Source organism: Antennarius striatus, chromosome 3, assembly GCF_040054535.1.
Source record: "Antennarius striatus isolate MH-2024 chromosome 3, ASM4005453v1, whole genome shotgun sequence".
Lineage (NCBI taxonomy): Eukaryota > Metazoa > Chordata > Actinopteri > Lophiiformes > Antennariidae > Antennarius > Antennarius striatus.
Genome location: NC_090778.1, coordinates 4,903,730 through 4,921,718, shown reverse-complemented (window position 1 = coordinate 4,921,718; position 17,989 = coordinate 4,903,730). Strand labels below are relative to the sequence as shown.

General features: G+C 39.7%; 2 protein-coding genes across 8 annotated transcripts; both read left to right on the top strand.

The window, feature by feature from the left end:
* Positions 1-3,686: 3,686 nt before the first annotated feature.
* Positions 3,687-13,202, top strand: susd1 (sushi domain containing 1). 7 transcript variants are annotated; one of them, XM_068311508.1, is made up of 18 exons: positions 3,687-4,082; positions 4,198-4,338; positions 5,158-5,313; positions 5,481-5,633; positions 5,764-5,943; positions 6,958-7,137; positions 7,270-7,449; positions 7,968-8,147; positions 8,239-8,418; positions 9,671-9,850; positions 10,111-10,275; positions 10,418-10,512; positions 10,649-10,835; positions 10,967-11,060; positions 12,234-12,489; positions 12,573-12,612; positions 12,714-12,807; positions 13,071-13,202. In XM_068311508.1, exons 1-18 carry the CDS (start codon positions 4,025-4,027, stop codon positions 13,087-13,089), a joined length of 2,538 nt encoding a protein of 845 aa, XP_068167609.1. In that variant the 5' UTR covers positions 3,687-4,024; the 3' UTR covers positions 13,090-13,202. The 7 variants fall into 7 exon arrangements, with proteins under 7 accessions (XP_068167609.1, XP_068167610.1, XP_068167608.1 ...); XM_068311509.1 differs by lacking the exon at positions 12,714-12,807 and having other exon boundaries at positions 13,071-13,185; XM_068311507.1 differs by lacking the exon at positions 13,071-13,202 and having other exon boundaries at positions 12,714-13,064.
* A 546-nt stretch (positions 13,203-13,748) lies between these two features.
* Positions 13,749-17,123, top strand: zbtb26 (zinc finger and BTB domain containing 26). The gene is made up of 2 exons (XM_068311073.1): positions 13,749-13,842; positions 15,138-17,123. The coding sequence occupies exon 2, from the start codon at positions 15,166-15,168 to the stop codon at positions 16,447-16,449; it is 1,284 nt and encodes a 427-aa protein (XP_068167174.1). The 5' UTR covers positions 13,749-13,842; positions 15,138-15,165; the 3' UTR covers positions 16,450-17,123.
* Positions 17,124-17,989: the final 866 nt, after the last annotated feature.

Genomic DNA, 17,989 nt, shown 5'->3' with positions numbered 1-17,989 from the left:
TTTACTTCTTTTAAAAGTGCTTCATTTAATTATTTAGAGAGGCCAATACTAAATGACAGCTTGTTCTCACTGAATGTTGCTCAAAAAGTAACTCCACTGCTTTTCTATTATCTGCTCTAGTTGCTAAGTGAGAGAAAACTGAACAATATTAATTCAGAAACTTCCCAATAGTATCTAGACTACCTGGTAATAGAATATAAAATGCAATAAAATATAGGTGGATTTCGGAGTATTAAGTATCATTAAAATGACAGATGAGAGAAAACACTTTGATGAATGGTTTTGGTTCCCCCTGTTGAGTTCCTGTCCCAGGTTCTGGTGTGAAAATTAAAAATTAAATTAAAATTAAGAACAATCACAAAAGTCACTTTTTCAGCATATGAGTTGTGTGGCTTTTTGGATAGTCATCTAGGTTGACTGGTCTGTACACCACTTTGGGTCAAATGACTATTAAAAGGATTGCTATGGAATGTGGGGTATTTACTGTTACATTATGCGAATGTAACTCTTGCTGCCCCACCAGCAGGTTAGTTTTCATTTATGCAGAAAAATATTTCAACCCAAGGAAAAACGATGATGAAATGTACTACCTAACTTGACTCATCCTCTATTTCCAACATGTTGTCATTGACAACAACTGGAGAAGATGAATTTTGAAAAAACACTTCAATCACACATTTTACAGATTTACATAACAGGAGAACTGTTTATATTTTATGTTAGTGTTATTATCAGTCTGATTGTTCATGATGAACAATATCTCACTAATGGTAGTTTTCCTCCTAAATTCCCACCAGGTTTCATGAAAATTCATCCAGCAGTGTTTTTTGCTATTTTATTTAAAGTCAAACAAATAAGTTCTGTTGAAGATAGCCAAATACTGTAACTCAAAGTCTGCATATTAGTTTTTGGTCCAGACAAGTCTTATTGTGTTGCTCATCGATCTAGTGAGTGAAATTATGAAATTAAATGGTTTCTTTAAACTTTTGTTTCAAAACTCAAGAATGAACTTTAATTTTACTCTTTTTTTGTGTAACAAGAAAAATCCATGAAGAAGCAAAGAAAAGGCGACACTGCTCGTATCCCCCTCTCTTCCCCAACGGAGAGCGGTGGTGTTCAGGTCTACCATGACTACCAGAAGGTTTCCTTTAAGATGTATCCTGGAAATGGTCACACTACAGAAAAAGGTTCACACACCGGGAGAGAGCAGGTCATCAGCCATGATGCTACAGGTAAGATGTCCTCTGTTTCCAACGCCCTGTGTCACACCCAGGACTGGAAGCACAATGTGAAAGATGATAGTGATCGCAAGAACTTCATGTGGGTGATGGATTCAAGCAGCCAGGCTTACTCAGGACCAGAGGATAACTCCACAGACCCGCAGGAGGCACTGACAGAGACTTCAACTCTGACCTTTTTGGATGCCCACACTTTGGAGGAACCAGCAGAGAACCACAGCCTCCATGGGATCGGATCAGTTTACCTGAAAGAATTTGTGCTGATAGATGACGATGATGATGGAGACATGTCTCTAAGAGAGAAAACGGTGACAGACTTATCCGTCATGGATGGAAAGGCTGCTGACCTGGTGGGTGGGAGGCTACTGTCCACCTCCAGCGGCTCAGTGTCAGAGTGTAAGGGGGAATCTCCTGAAGGGCATCCTCCTCAGGACACGGAGTCTGGACATCATGAAGACAAACGCTGCTGTTTCTGCACTATTCTATGACCAGCAGTTTGTGTGTCTGAGATCTTCAACATGAGTCGTTGTATTTTTCTTTTCATCATTTTTCTGCAACTGCTTATTCTGTGTAGAGTCATGGGGGAGGTGGAGCCTAACGCAGGTGTTTTGAAAAAACACTTACCCCTGCTTTTCCTTCCTCCTTTAAATTAATTATATTATAATTATTAATTAATAATTAACTGACACGCACAACACAAATTGTGCCACTATAAACACTTTTTACTATTTTGCATAGCATATCCATTTATGCTAATTTATGCCTTTTTTATTGTGTACTTTAAGGTGTGTCTACTTTTTATCCTGAAAGGTGCAAGGTACTTCTTTTTATGTGCTTTTTGTGTGTTTATTGTGCTGTGTGTAGTATAACGGAGATGACAGTTTCCATGGCGAAACCTCCTTAAGGGATTACTTACCTACCTACCTACCTTCTCAGTAATCGTCCTCTGACAGTAAGTTTCCAGAGCCATTATTGAAGATTAACAAAAGTCAACCCTAAAAAATAAGATAAGATTAACCACTTCATGTGTTTATTTTAGGTAACAATTCTATGCACATTGAGCAGAATCAAGCTGTGTTTGAGTTTACATACTTGGATCATGTGAGATATACTCTTCTACAATTTGAACATCAGAAGCATAAAACTTTTTTTAAATTAAATGTATGTTACTGTATTTGATCTGAATGACAGACTTGATTACAACCATACAAAGGGTTTGGCGAGATCAAGTGATAACAGCAAATAAATGTTCATAATGTTCATTTTCTTTTGTCTGTTGCTTGTTTTATAAACAATATTTAATAAATATTATTCAATATTTTTCTCAAGGTCACACAAGATGAAGACATGTGAATAAATAAATAAAAATAGATATCAGTCAGAGGGTGAGCCCCTCCAACAAGGTTGCCAATCCACAATCATGTAGCTGCAACTATTATTATTATTATTATTATTATTATTATTATTATTTAGTAGGTACATGCTCTTTTCTCCAAACCAGGTTAATGTTAAACATTCAGGTAGCTGATTTGTCAAAGTCATCTAAAAGAACATCTGGACTCCTGGATCTGTCGCTTCATCTGGATCCACTCTGAATGAGCTCTTCCCATTTTACACTCCAAAATATTCCCTCCAGCTTTAATGATAAACCATCGGTATTTCTGTAACCCTGATCCTCATTATTTATAGAATATTTTATAACGAAAGTTTCATTGTAGCTATAGGGTATTTGAATAATGTATATACTATATGATTTCTTCAAAATATCGGCATATTTTCTATTACAGTAATGATCAGTGTCACAATCAAGCGTTTCTAACTCAAGTATAAGGTTTTCAGAAAAGAAAAGAAAGCAGATATACAACACAAGAAAAACACTTCAGCAATGTTTAGTGTCAAAGATGACAACAACATATTTTAAAAAATGACAAAATAACTTAGCTTTGTTATTTCTGGTTTGATTATTGCTTATAAAACGTGTTACCACAGAGACCTGTGACTGTCCCGCCATGAGGACCCACTGGGGTTAATTAGTCAGTCCAGCAGGTACTGGAGTGGGACTACTGGGCTGGCAGCTTGTGGGTTTGAGTGACAGAGACCTACCATGGACCCCCGCTGGGCTCAAAGATAGTGGCTCAGAAGACTTATCTCCCCCTCCCAGAGCATGCCTTCTGACACCCCCTCAGTAAACACTGGAGATCCAGTGTTGGGATGAGGAGGGATGTTGGCTTCATCGACTTAACATGCCAGCTACATATTTGTGAATTAAAAAATAAATTGAGCTACTTTGAATACTTTAAAGAGAACAGAAAAAAAGGAAAGTTATATAACTTTCATGAAAACATGTAGCAGAAGCAGACTTCTACTTGCATTTACATTATCTAGAACAGGGGTAGGCAAACGTTTTTGATTGGTGGGCACCACAGATGACTTTAGTAGTTTGCTGTATTTGCCCATGCCTGTTTTCACACACACAGAAACAATACAGTAAATGTAGTCTCAAAACAGTTCTGTTTTACATCTGGTGTGTGAGGCTAAATTCAGCTGTTATCATTGAGCAGCCTAGCATGTCAGCGGGTGACAGATGAAGCCACAAAACCACCATCTGCAAGGCGACCATTGAGAAAAGGAACTGCTTCTCGGAGTGACCTCGGCCCACCCACGCACCATATCCTCTCAAAACCGGTCATCAAACCAGTATCAGCACAGTCCACAAGACGGAAACAGACGATGACAAGAAGAAGATGGGAATAGGGAAGTGAAGCAACTACAACAGGGTGCCAGAGATGAGGGACGAGAAAAGCAGAACAACGATCAGGGTTTTAATTCTCTGTGTTTTTGCAGGTGAGAATAAAGACAGTTTCTTCAAATTATTTCTATTTTGAAAACCTTTGTGTGTCACCAGCCGTTGAACCCCTTTGAAGATAACTACTGATGGATGTTCTTTCTGTCCTCTTAGATGTGCAAGGAGAAGTCCTAACTCTAGATGTGTGTGCCACCTGTCATGCTAACGCTACCTGTGATGACAAGTTAGATGGCTCTGGCAAAGTTTGTAACTGCAAATACGGGTTTGTTGGAAATGGAAGAATCTTGTGTCAGGGTAGGAAAACAACTTTTAATAAATGTTTTACAAAAAAAGTTTTTTCATTGCAAACTCTAATTTATTCAATGATTAATTAATCAATCAATGTAAATTTATTTGTAAAACACAAAATCACAAATGAGAAGGTTTGTCACATTGTAAATTTTGAGTTATTAAACAGGTTAATCAATATGGTTTGAACTAAACTTGGGTCATATCATGTTACCCACTGTGAAATACTACAGTATTTTAGTATTTTTGAGGTCATTGTTTTGGTTCTTCGGCTATCTATCTAATAGGAAATAATTCATGAAACACGTTGTAAATTGTAAATGTAAAGGATCTTGTTTTCAAGGTTGAAAAGTAGGTAGGTTGAAGGGTAGGTAGGCAGGTAGGTAGATACGTTATTAATCTCGGAGGAAATTGCGTATGTCCACTGCTCACAGACATATAGGCACATAAATAGATACTAGATAAACACACGGGTGAAAACCATGAACGTACTGGACATTAACTACACAACAAGACCGTCTAAAGAAGGATTCAACTAGGGAGAGACATTCAACTAATGGTGAAAAATAGATAGCAGGAAGCTTGGTGGGCAAGGCACATCACTCTTACATCATAACACAAGTCATTGTCGCAGTTGCACCATAAACGCTCCGCTTGCTGTCGATCTAGCTGCTGAGTAAGGATATCTATTAGATATCCATTTCCGTCTTATAACACAATTCATGGATAATTTCTAAAACAACTTGAGAAAATAATCCTACTCACAGACAAACAAACAGACATGACTGAAAATATGACCTCAACTCTTTCCAATGTGTTCTCCAGATAAAGACGAATGTCAGATAGAATCCAGTAACATCTGTGGGCAGCATACCGTCTGCCACAACACATACGGCAGCTACTACTGTACCTGCCTGTCAGGGTACAAACCTTCTAACAACCTGGCAGTCTTTATCCCGAACGATGGAACCCATTGTCAAGGTGAGTTCAGGCTGGAGGTGGATCCTTTTTACCGGACTGTTAACAGCTACAAAAAACAAAAACTTTATTTGTAACACGACACATCATGCAAAATTTTAATTTTTTAAAAAAACTCTCACGTTACATTTTGGGACATTTATGTCAGACTTCTTTAACATTGACTGCAGATATCAATGAGTGCAGAGTTGCAGATGTGTGTGGAGACGGGGGTCAGTGCAGAAATCTGAACGGCAGTTTTGACTGCAGATGCCAGCTGGGATATCGAGTTCACAACGGAGCAGTACCCTTCAACCCCTACAGAGACCATGCATTCTGCAAAGGTAAAACTGTAGGAATGGGTTAAGCAAACTGATGGATTGGAAAAAATGACATTTTGTCATATTCTATTGTAACGGCTATGCAGACAGTGGGAGAGACACACAACTTGTTCTATGTTCTCGTCCCATTCAGAGGTTGATTGTGGTCGTCCAGCCTCGAGGGAGGACAGGATGCTGCTGTCTGTGACAGGAACCACATATGGAAGCGTGGCCATGTTTTCCTGTAGTGAAAGCTTTGTGCTGAGAAATGGAGACAATATCTCTGTGTGTGGAGCTGATGGATGGTGGACTGAACCCACCATGGTCTGTGAAGGTAACGATACACAAGCATCAAAATAGTCCCATTCTTTCCACTGCTGCCAGCATATAACTGTTTAATTACTGCAGCATGTTGTGGCTCTACAAAAGATGTATTTATTTGAGTTTTTGGCTTTTCAGAATTTTTCAGCAGCATAAGGTGAAGAGTCAGTAAATGTAAATAATCTATCGTTCTACTGTCAGTCCTCCTGAAAATATTTCAAATGACAGATTCCCATGAAATCTGTTTTACAAGATTCATTTTTCATTCATGGTGAATATGAATCATTTTTAATGTTGCATTTACTTTTCATGTGGCGCTGAATTAGAGCTAAACTGTAACAAAACTGATAACCACTTGCCTCAGCAGTATTTTGTGTTCAGTGCAAAATAATGAATAGCGGTGTGCTAACAATACACTGGTATGGCTCAGAAATGAAATGATACACATGGTATTCACCACGGCTGGTCTTTCGTCTGCTCATTTCCAGTTCCACTGTAGGCACAGATCAGGTTGTTACCACTGAGTTAATTGAAAAACTGACTGAAAATATATAAAATCTAGTGATTTAAAGAAGCCACTGATAACATACACACTTGTCAAAAGGACAATATAACGTAAATAAACATGAGTTTTTCCTTAATGCAAAAGCAATGAGGAAACAGAGGACATAAAGAACGCACCATTCTTATATGTGGTCTAATCTTTATCATCATGATAAGTTACTATGAGTACCATATCATGCAGCTGTCAGTGTTGTGAATGATGTGTGCAAAAGACAAGACTTTTTTCAATGGAATTTGTCTGTGTTCACCTTTATTGCGGGAGGATTGATTATGGCAACAAAACCTGTTTAAACTAACACCTGACTGTATATGGCAAATTTACAGGAATGGTAACTGAACAGATCTCCTGCTGACAGCAGTGTTGGATTGTCAGAGTGTTTTTGACCAGTTTCAGGAACACAGGAACTCATTGGGCAGACAGCTCTTATGATTTTATGACACATGTCACTGCTTTGGCTCTCAGAGGTTGATTGTGGCTCTCCTCCTGCCATCCCTCACTCTCAAATGCTGTGGAATAAGAGCTCAAGAATGGGTGCTGAGGTGTTTTATCATTGTAACTCTGGATACCGTAACATTGGAAAGGGCAACGTGTCCGTCTGTAATTCTGCTGGACAGTGGCAGAGACCATCTGTGAGCTGTCGAGGTACAGTCATTTTTTTATCAGATCATGTTTAACAACAATAGATATGTCCAGGATTGATGTTCAAGATGAAGAAGATAGGAATAATTCTGGTCTTCGTGTTACATGGATCTTGCTACATGTTATTCCTTATAGAGATCTTATGTGGAAGTCCACCTATAGTTGAATCCACTGAGCAGGTGTGGAACCGTCAGTCAACCCCTGGCAGCACCGTACTCTATTCATGTAAAAAGGGGTTTTATGACAAAGGAGGACTTGATTTATCGATCTGTACTGAAAATGGTCATTGGACTCCCCCAACTCTGTCATGCCAAGGTAAATCCATGAATAAAGCTCCTCCAGCACTTTCCTTTTCAAATAGGAAGAAGCAGGAAATAACATCTAATACAAATACATGCATACACACACACACACACACACACACACACACACACACACACACACACACACACACACACACACACACACACACACACACACACACACATACATACATACATACATACATACATACATACATACATACATACGTATGTCTTAGGCAGTTGTGATGAAATGTTAAGTACAAATGCTTCTCAACATTTATATTGATTGATTTAAAAAATACAAAGGTAGCCAACAGAAGAAAAATCCATCAAATTTAAATCAAATGAGTGTTCTGTGTGACGACGTTTTGACCTTACACCAGCATCAGTTCCTCTAGGCACACTTATGCTAAGTCAGGACCATAGTCAGGCTTATGATTATCATTACAACCCAATGATCTTCATTTTCATACGTAGGTTGTGTGTGATTCTGTATTATCCCCATGTATGCATCTTTTTCTGTCTCAGAGATATTATGTGAGGAACCTCCAAAGCTGCCTCACACAGTTCAAGTGTGGAATGGCAGCTCCAGCCCTGGAAGCACAGTGACTTACATCTGTAAGATAGGATTTTATCACAGTGAAGGGACAAACACATCCCTGTGTACAGCTAGCGGTCAGTGGACAAAACTAACCATCACATGTAAAGGTAAATTACAGTGCTGTAGTAAAAGCTGTGCTAACAACTGTTTCCTAGTGTTGTTGTCCAGAGTTCAGTGATGTGTTTTTTATCCTTGTAGAGGTTGACTGTGGTGTGCCTCCACTCATCCCACATTCAGTAATGCTTTGGGATAATGTCTCCACCGTGGGCTCTCAGGTTGTTTATCAGTGTAACACTGGATATCAAAGTGCTGGCGAGGGAAATATATCACTTTGCACCACAACTGGAAAATGGGATGCAGCCTCCCTGGTCTGCCAAGGTGATAATGATTTTCTGGACAAGCATACCATAATTCACAGGCTGTATTTATGTGGTATGAATCAAACCAAATGACACACTGTCTTTTTGTTGTAGAAATCAAGTGCCAGGTGCCTATTTTTGAAGCTAATTGTAAAATGTTGTGGGACGGCACGTTGCATGTTGGTAGTGAGGTGTATTATCAATGTGAAGAGGCATATTACACAAGGAGCCCGAGAAATTCCTCTGTATGTGGAGAGAATGGCCTGTGGGAAGATACTGATCTGTAGTGTGAAGGTGCCATGACAAGAATGTATTAATAAAATATAACAGTCAGAGTTTGACCTTTGACAAATAAATTTATCTGCTTTCTCGCTGCATATTACAAGAGAAAATTGGTACGACTCTCATATTTTCGTCTTTTATTCTAAAGCCACAGCCAGCAGCAACAATAATTGGCATTGCTTAGGATAAACTGAATGTATCAGTCTATAATTAGTTCTTATTCTTATTGTATCCATCCATCCATTTTCTTGTAAGCGAGATGACCATAATCGTCTCGTCTTCAGACGCTTTTCCGCCTTATGTGTTATGGGTGTGTCCTATCTCAGATGGCTACGGATGAGAGGCGGGGTACACCCTGGACGCAACACCAACGCATCACTGGCCACATATAAACAGACAACCGCTCACATACACTCACACTCACATTAGTATGACCGATTTACCTAAATTAAATGTTTCTGGAGGTGGGAGGAAGCAGAGCAGCCGGAGAAAGCCCATGTTGACAAAATTTTGAATTCAGGGTGTTGCAGGATGTTGCAGTCCATGACTCCATTGGTTGTAGTTATTACTCTTATTATTGTTGTAATTATCAGTGTTCGTGTGTTCATCCGTCCGTCCGTCTGTCCATACGTTGGTTAGTCCACCAAAAGCTAGTAGAATGTACCTATTCTTTGACTTATCTTGACCTATGAAAGTACGTCAAGGTGAAATTTTTAATTCGGCGGTTTCGCGGGACATTATATTTCCCTAGAAATTTAATGTGAAATTTCGTATAGTTTGAGACATCCATTTAATCAAACAGATTTCATATAGTCTAGATAATGAAATTACTTTGTTGGTTATTGTCTTTACGTTTCCTTACTACAGGTATATGCCACATACAGTATTCTGTTTGTGTTTCCATATAATTCTTAAATGAGACTTTTTAATAACCAGAATAATAACAATAAACTAACTACCTGTCTGTGCTAACTCATGTCTTTGTGCAGAAATAAGCTGTGGTCCCCCGTTAAACCTCCCGCATACTAACCTCCTGTGGGACGGCACCAGTAGACTGGGCAGTGTGGTGCTGTATGAGTGTGTGGCTGGATTTTACCAGGAGAGTGAAAATAACATGTCAACATGTTTACTATCAGGACAGTGGGGGGAGGTATCTGTAAAGTGCAAAGGTATAGTTATGATCTCCTTACATGGATATGCATCATAATTCATGATTCCTAACTTGTAATTTACATGACATTGGTCATGCTTTCATTATTCTGATAGTGTGTGATGAACACTCGGAGTCTCTGTTTTCAGCTGAGTCTTGCTTGACCGGTACTGCTTTAGTTCTCTTCTAATGCTCTTACCAGGTCATGAGATTAATAAGTTGGTGAATATGTTTCAGAAAAAACAAACGTTGCATCTGACATTTGTCATTGTTTTCCAGCTAATTGTGGCCCATTCCCCTTTCCTGCCAACTCAGAGGTGGTGTGGTCTAACACGAGTGTTGTGATCCACCGATGTGTGGACGGATATCGCAACTGGAGGGGTAGCAACATCTCTGTATGTGGCAGCTCTGGACTATGGAGGAAAGCTACACTGAAATGCATAGGTGAGAAACAATTTTATGTTATTATGTTCATCAGGTCTGACAAATTAAAATGGTCTGCTTCTTTTGCATTGCAAAACTGTGTGTTTATAAAAAGCAGCAATGACAATCTTTCATCTCATTTCTATTACCAATACCCTAACAGAAACAAAGCCACCTATTAGCCGCCTGTTTGTCTTCAACGACAAATGTCTCCAATGGAAAGCAGAGAAGAATGAAGAGGATACAGAAGTTTACAAGGTAACAGGAGAGATCATCATCCCTCTTCTGATGTAGCTGCTGCTTATCTATGAATTTGTGCAGACAGTTTTGCATTCTTTGTGCAATCATCAATTCCATCTGTAGAGTGTGACCACATTCACTGTAATCATTCCAGGTGACATACACAGGATCCAGAGACTACCAGAGGTCCTTTCACGATAAAAGGAAGAGGTTTCTGAGCTCCAAGGCTGATCTTCTGGAACTCTGTCTGAACTTGTTGCCGGTCACAAACTACAGTATCTCAGTCACTGCAATGTCAGCGCAATTCACAGCCACCGTCACCGCTAACACCACTTTACCTGGTACCATCTATAAAAAATTACTACATCACAGAAAAGCATTTCTGGATATATTTAGGACACTACAACGTTTAATTTATTGCTGTCTTTATTTGGAGGTCTGCACATTAAATATAATACATATATACTTACAGTTCCTCCAGCACCAGCTGTCTACTACAGAGAGTATGAGACTCCTTTACCAACACTGAAGCTACGCAGATCACCCAACACACTGGACCCAATCAGGTATCAGTCAAGATGGCAAGACTCAAGTCAGAGAGTTTGACTCTCACTAATCAGTTTTGTAATTATAACCACTGACTGGTGAAGAACAAAATGTGGATTATCTCATCACAATGGTACCTGTCAGTGGACGGTATGTTAATCAACAAATGAAGACTTTGTTCCCAAAGATATTGTAGAAGTTAACAAAAAATGGTTGACCATAAGAATCTGAGCTTCTTTGTCAAGAACAAAATTGTGGTGGCAGGATGACTAGGTCAGAGCATCTTCAAAATGACCAGCGATGTTGTTTGGTCTACAGACAGTGTCACTGAGGAAAATACAGGAGACAGAGCTGGAGGTAGCAGAGAAGATGAAGAAGATGAAGATGCTGAGGTTCTCTTTGGGAGTGACCAGGATGGATAGGATCAGGATGAGTACATCAGAGGGACAGCACATGTTAGAGGTTTTGGAGATAAAGTCAGAGAGGCCAGACTGAGATGGTTTGGACATGTCCAGAGGAGAGATAGTGAATATATTGGTAGAAGGATGCTGAGTTTTGAGCTGCCAGGCAGGAGGCCTAGAGGAAGACCAAAGAGGAGGTTTATGGATGTAGTGAAAGATAATACAGATAGAAGGTGGTTTAATATCAGTATTGGGAGGGTTAATGAACGTTTAACTTAGAGTAAATAATAAAATACTTTGTCGCTATATTGCAGAATTTTGTCTTTGCGGGTGGTTCCTGGAACATATTAACAGCGAATAACGAGGAATCATTGTATAAGTCAAACTGAAATAATGACAATTTTTTTAAAAAAACCCTCTTGGCTGATACATTGTAAACAGCATATGCAAAAGTAAAAACCACAAAAATCCTGCCTTAGCTCAATATGGGTTGAATGACATGCAAGTTTTATGTTGTCTTAATGTGTTACAAATCTTCCATGTTGAGAAGTTAATGATTTGATACTGAATGTTCATTTCTTGGAAATTGTTGCCTTTTAATTTACATATCAACAAAAGGCCAATGATAAATTACACTGTTAAACTTATAAACCACATCCACTGTGATATTTTACACATATGACATCACAGTCTGTCGAAAAAATATTTTTTTAAAATTCACATTAATGTGGTCATTATTTCAGTGACAATCTTGCCTTGTGATAATAAATTACTTTGTTGTTCTTTTGGCAGTTTGTACCAGGTATTTGTGCTTCCTGTGGAAGGGATTGTGATGTTCGACTGCTCGTCTCCTGCCAGTTCAGACCCACCAAGCAGAACCAAGTCCTCACTAGAGTACATCACTGCCCAGATTGATGTCAAACATATCAAGACAGAGATGAATTTTACTATTGGGGATGGAATGTATTATGGAGGCTTCCTGAATGCCCCACTGGAGAATGGCAGGGACTATTATATCATTCTGCGAGCTGTCAGTCAGTGGAAAACGGTGGGTGTAGCTAGTACAGTGTATTTTAAATGTACTGACTCAAGAGCATCACAGTCAAATCACTTGAACATTTTCTCGTCTAGGCTTTAAAAAGTTCCTGTGTTCTGTGGGCCAAAGTAAGAGGTAATTAACTGTAGACAAAAAGCTGTACTGTATTTCTCTTACTATTATATGGTGATTTATTTGAGGAAATTTCATGAGTTACTGTCTGTCTGTCTGTCCAGGTACATCCTATGTTGTGAAGGTTTCATCTCTGTTCACCATTGTATCAATAGGAGTGGTTGCGTTGGTCATTTTGGTTGGATACAGTTTCATCTGGTACAAAAGACACACTATCAATCAATCAATCAATCAATCAATCAATCAATCAATCAATTCATCAATCAATCCAATCAACCTTTATTTATATAGCACTTAATCACTTAATCACTATGATCCTTCATGCAAAATATATTTTATGCTGGAAGAGTCTGGAGTCTAGTTTTCATTGAAGTGCTTATAGAATTTCAAAAATGACATCCTGCAAATTTAATACATTAGTATATTGTGATTTGATGTTGTCCATTTGTGTTCTTTTTCAGGTTTTTCAAGAAGACATGACATTCCTCATTACTGATATTCTGTAATTTTATTTGTCATCATGACAAAAATCTACGTTTTTACTTGTACATTTTGTAAATATGTGTATCTAATAATAAAAAAATTTTAATAATAATTTGTATTGAGTGAATATTGGATAAATGTGAATGAGAACTCGAAGCAATCTTCTTTCAAAAGCAGACAAAGAAAGTAAGTTACTTTACTGATCTCGGTGGGGAAATTCTTTTTTTTTACTTTCACATTTTTCACACATATATAGGCCGGAACTTGCACACCCATGCAGACAAGCACATGTGCAAACACACACACACACACACACACACACACACACACACACACACACACACACACACACACACACACACACACACACACACACACACACACAAAAGGTATACTGTATAAGCATGTAGTTAATGGAGAGAGATGGCAGCAGTGCAGTAGTGCCCTAGGAGCAGCTTGTGGGGTTTGGTGCCTTGCTCAAGGGTTCCTCCTCTGTGTCTGTTATTAATACTGTACATGTACAGTATTAATAACAGCTTATAAATACTGTACCTGTACAGCAGCAGACGGGACAACATGGGCTGGCTGCTCCAGAGGATGGCAGTGATACAACTCATTTGATCAGAGCTACTGTTAAATACCACAGAAGAAGAAGACTAGGAAGGAGACCCTCAGAGAAACACAGGCCAGTATCCCACCGATGCACACCTGAAAGCGGCTGTAACGGATCTAAACACAAGAGGTTCCCAGGTAGAGTCATCACATCACGGTGTTTGTCACGATACCAACCGGAAACGCCCCGGTGCGGTCAGCCGGCTAGCCGCCATGCTGTAGGATAACGGGACAGCCAGTGTTGTTAGCGGATAGCAGGAGGAGCAGCTAGGCCACAGCGTGGGGGCGGCTGGTGCTCGTCCAGCTCCGGCTCACGTTCGGCATGGAAAGTGGTTTTACAACGCTATGGGGTTCATTGTTTTTATACTGAGTCCCAAAGAGCCAAACACATGCTATCTGCTAGTCTTCACCCATTAACATAGAGCGTTTAACAGTAGCGCTAAGCTAACAGCGATGCGGTCATTCAGTCAGCGACTAACGGTGTTATCAGGCGGAGCAACACGGTGAATGAATGTTTGTTGTTCGACATACTGTAAGACGAACCACCGCTGTTGTGACGTCACGTGTTTGCCAATCAGTGCGCTCCAAACTGGGACGATGTGACGCTGAGAGCAGCGGACAGATTTAAATAAAGCTTTAATCGTTTAGAGGTCCGGGCTGGTTAAAGTCTCCGTGACTCACTTCTGTTTAAAGTTTATGTCAGTCATTCAATTTAGAGTAGAGAGAGGAGAGTAGAACTTTATTGATCCCTTAAGGAGGTTCTACACACAGCACAGTCAGCACACAAAAACACAGAAAAGGCACACAGAAAGTAGTGCCAACACCAAATAGAAAGAATAATAAATAACCCACCAAGAATATTCAAATAGAGAGGCAGCACACCTACAGTATTCCTATGTGACATTAGGTAAAATATTATAATATATGCATGTATTGTACTGAAGAGTGTAAAGGGAATTTCCCCTCTGGGGATTAATAAAGTGTATTTAATCTTTAATTTAGGACAGTGATTTGAACGATAAAACATTTAGCTCTCAAAATATTAAAACTTTTAATATTAAAACAGTACATATAAATCTATTTTTACCATTGCGCTTCACCAACTTCTCCATTAAAAACTTGAAAGCGTTTGGGCAGAGAGAACACAAACTGTTGAAGTTTTAAAATGGAATTATGTCCCATTCTTACTGTTCAATAGTCCACAGTCTCCATTGTTGTATTAGATGCACTCTGGACAGCACACTGATCACTTGTTACCAATTACCTTTTTCAATCTCAGTTACCCCTCTCCCAATTTTTTGAGATGTGTTGCATATCATGTGAGATTCATAACCTCAAAAGAGCATATATTATTCACACAATATATCGTGTGGCTAGTAAAGTTTCACTGTAAACGCAAGTAAAGATACTTTGTCTATATTTGACTTCTGCAGGTACGTAGTTGCTGACTGTCAGTTCATTATGGCCAAGAACCAGGTGATTCTGCAGTTTCGCTTCACTACATTTGGGGACTCCATGTTGCAGAAAATGAACCTCCTGCGTCACCAGAGACGCTTTTGTGATGTCACTGTACGCATCAACCAACTGGAGGTCCCCGGTCACAAAGTAGTGTTTGCTGCTGGATCGTCTTTCTTGAGGGACCAGTTCATCCTCCAGCAGGACTCCAGGGAGGTTCAGATCTCCATGATACAGGAGGCGGAGGTGGGCCGTCAGCTGCTGTTGTCCTGTTACACGGGTCAGCTGGAGTTTCCTGAACTGGAGCTCGTACATTACTTGACAGTGGCCAGCTTCCTCCAAATGGGCCATATTGTGGAGCAGTGCACTCAAGCTTTAAGCAAGTTCATCAAACCACAGCCTGCACGCCAGCTGGAGGTGGATCTGGGTATGAGGGAAGACAATAGGGAGGAAGGTTTATCCTCCCAACCTCGGAGAGAGCAAGAGCACTCTGAAGTTCAGACAGTCCATCAGGAAGACGAGGAGGTGGAGCACATCGAGGACGATAACGATGGCGATGATGATGATGATGATGATGTCATCATACAGCCGCAGTCCCCTCCCCAGATCTTAGCCAGGCGTCCGAGGAATAATATAGCGGAAAGCGACATTACTATAGTAAAAGTGGAATCTGTTTCTGAGGTAACAGAAAACTCCATTAATGGTCACTTCCCCACCAGCCCCCCCGCTGCCCTCCACTCTCCTGAGCCCCAACACTCCCTCATCAATTCCACTGTGGACAGTCGTGGAAGTGACATGGCAGGGCCGCCCGGCCTGTCTGGATACACACTCAGCCCCCCTCCTGCAGAGAAACATAGCGTGCACCAGAGGACGTACGACAAACCCCTCCAGTGGTATCACCAGTGTCCAAAATGCGCCCGGGTCTTCCGCCAGCTGGAGAACTACGCCAACCATCTGAAGATGCACAAGCTGTTCATGTGTCTCCTGTGCGGCAAGACGTTCACGCAGAAAGGCAACCTGCACCGACACATGCGCGTCCATGCCGGCATCAAGCCCTTCCAGTGTAAAATCTGCGGAAAGACCTTCACCCAAAAATGTTCTTTGCTGGATCACCTGAACTTGCACAGCGGAGACAAGCCACACCGCTGCAACTACTGTGACATGGTTTTTGCTCATAAACCAGTTCTCCGCAAGCACCTCAAACAAATCCATGGGAAAAACAGCTTCGACAACGCAAACGAGGGCAGCCTCCACGAGGGGGGCCTTGACTTTGATTTTGGTCAAATATGAAGTCTGTTAACCTTTTGTTGTCGTATTGACTGACATTTAATGAGATGGAGACAGAATCATAGCGGATTTTAGCATTTCAACACTCGAAACAGGAGTTGAGTCTGGTATTCTTCAAGTGATGGTCAAACAACTGAACATGATGGCTGGTTTCATCCTGATCCTGATGAGTTTAACTGGACAACACAAAAGCAGACGTTTCTTGCTCTGTATTTCACTGTAGCTTCATTACTGTGGACTATTTTTATATCCTTTTTTTTCTACAGTACTTTGTAGATGCCTTCATATTGTACTTGAAAAATCGCACTGAGACATTAAGCCTAGTGACTAAATATCATTAGTTTGATTATTGAAATAACATGTCTACATTGTCCAATGGAAACATTATAAAATTATATATTCAGTATATATATAGTATATATCATTCATTTGTATATTGTGTTTACAGTCTACTGTAGCTCTTCTTTCTTACCTGTGTGAATATGAAGTCATGGACATAATTCAGAGAAACTTGAAAGCGGGTGGGTTTAAACGACTAATTTATTGAAAGCAAAGCTGCACCAGTGACAAATGGGATGCCAAAGGGTCTCTAAACTGAACTGGTTCTTTTGTAAAGGCTTATTACCTGAGGTACTACTGGACCAAAGTGACATTGTATCTGTCCTTGTTCATGACAAATCAGTGTGTGTTATGTCATTAAAAAATGTTATTAGTGTTGCAGCTCTTTTCTTAATGGAACGGTTACCTTTCATACGTACTGTATCAGAATTTGGGTTGGAAGTGATAGAATTCCTGACATTAATTGTTATGGATCTCATGCATGGCCAATTGCAATGCATGAGCACACATTTCTGATAACATCCTCTTTTTATGCGCTTAGTTTTACAAGCAACATAATTTCCCAATTGTGTGGATGAATGAAGTGGATTTAAAGTGGATTTAATTCTAATCAGAGTTTACACTGTGTGTAATGTTGTAAAGGTGTGAGTTATTTACCAACGTGTATTTGCTACACTATAACAAGTCTCCAAAAAACAAATGACTAAAAAAGATCACAGGGCACTTTTTGCAGCAATCATGCCTCTCAAAAATGTTTCCATTCTGTAAATTGTGAATTTTATTTAGGAAAACGGATGTTACGATCCAGTACAGATGTAAGGATAATAGTATCAGTCCACATGTTTGGCGTGGCATCGGCTGAGAGGGTCACTGTTTCAGCATCTCTTCCTCCTGCACCACTATAGAGGCTGTCAGTCTTTTATCCTGGACAAAGAGACACGTTAAATCTAGAATAAAAGATAGTTTGGGCTTTATGGAGTGTGTCCAAGATATTCAAATCTTTATAAGCATACCTGTTCTGATAATATAACAGCTAAACTTCCATTTAATTCACATGAACAGAATAAATCTGCAGTCAAATCCAGTCATTTATTATGACAATAAGTTTACATCCTTTGTTTAGACAAGTGCAGGATGTACAGTCAAAGCATTTAATGATAAGTGATATTTTAGTTTTTAATATTTGCAGTGCAAGGGCACAAAA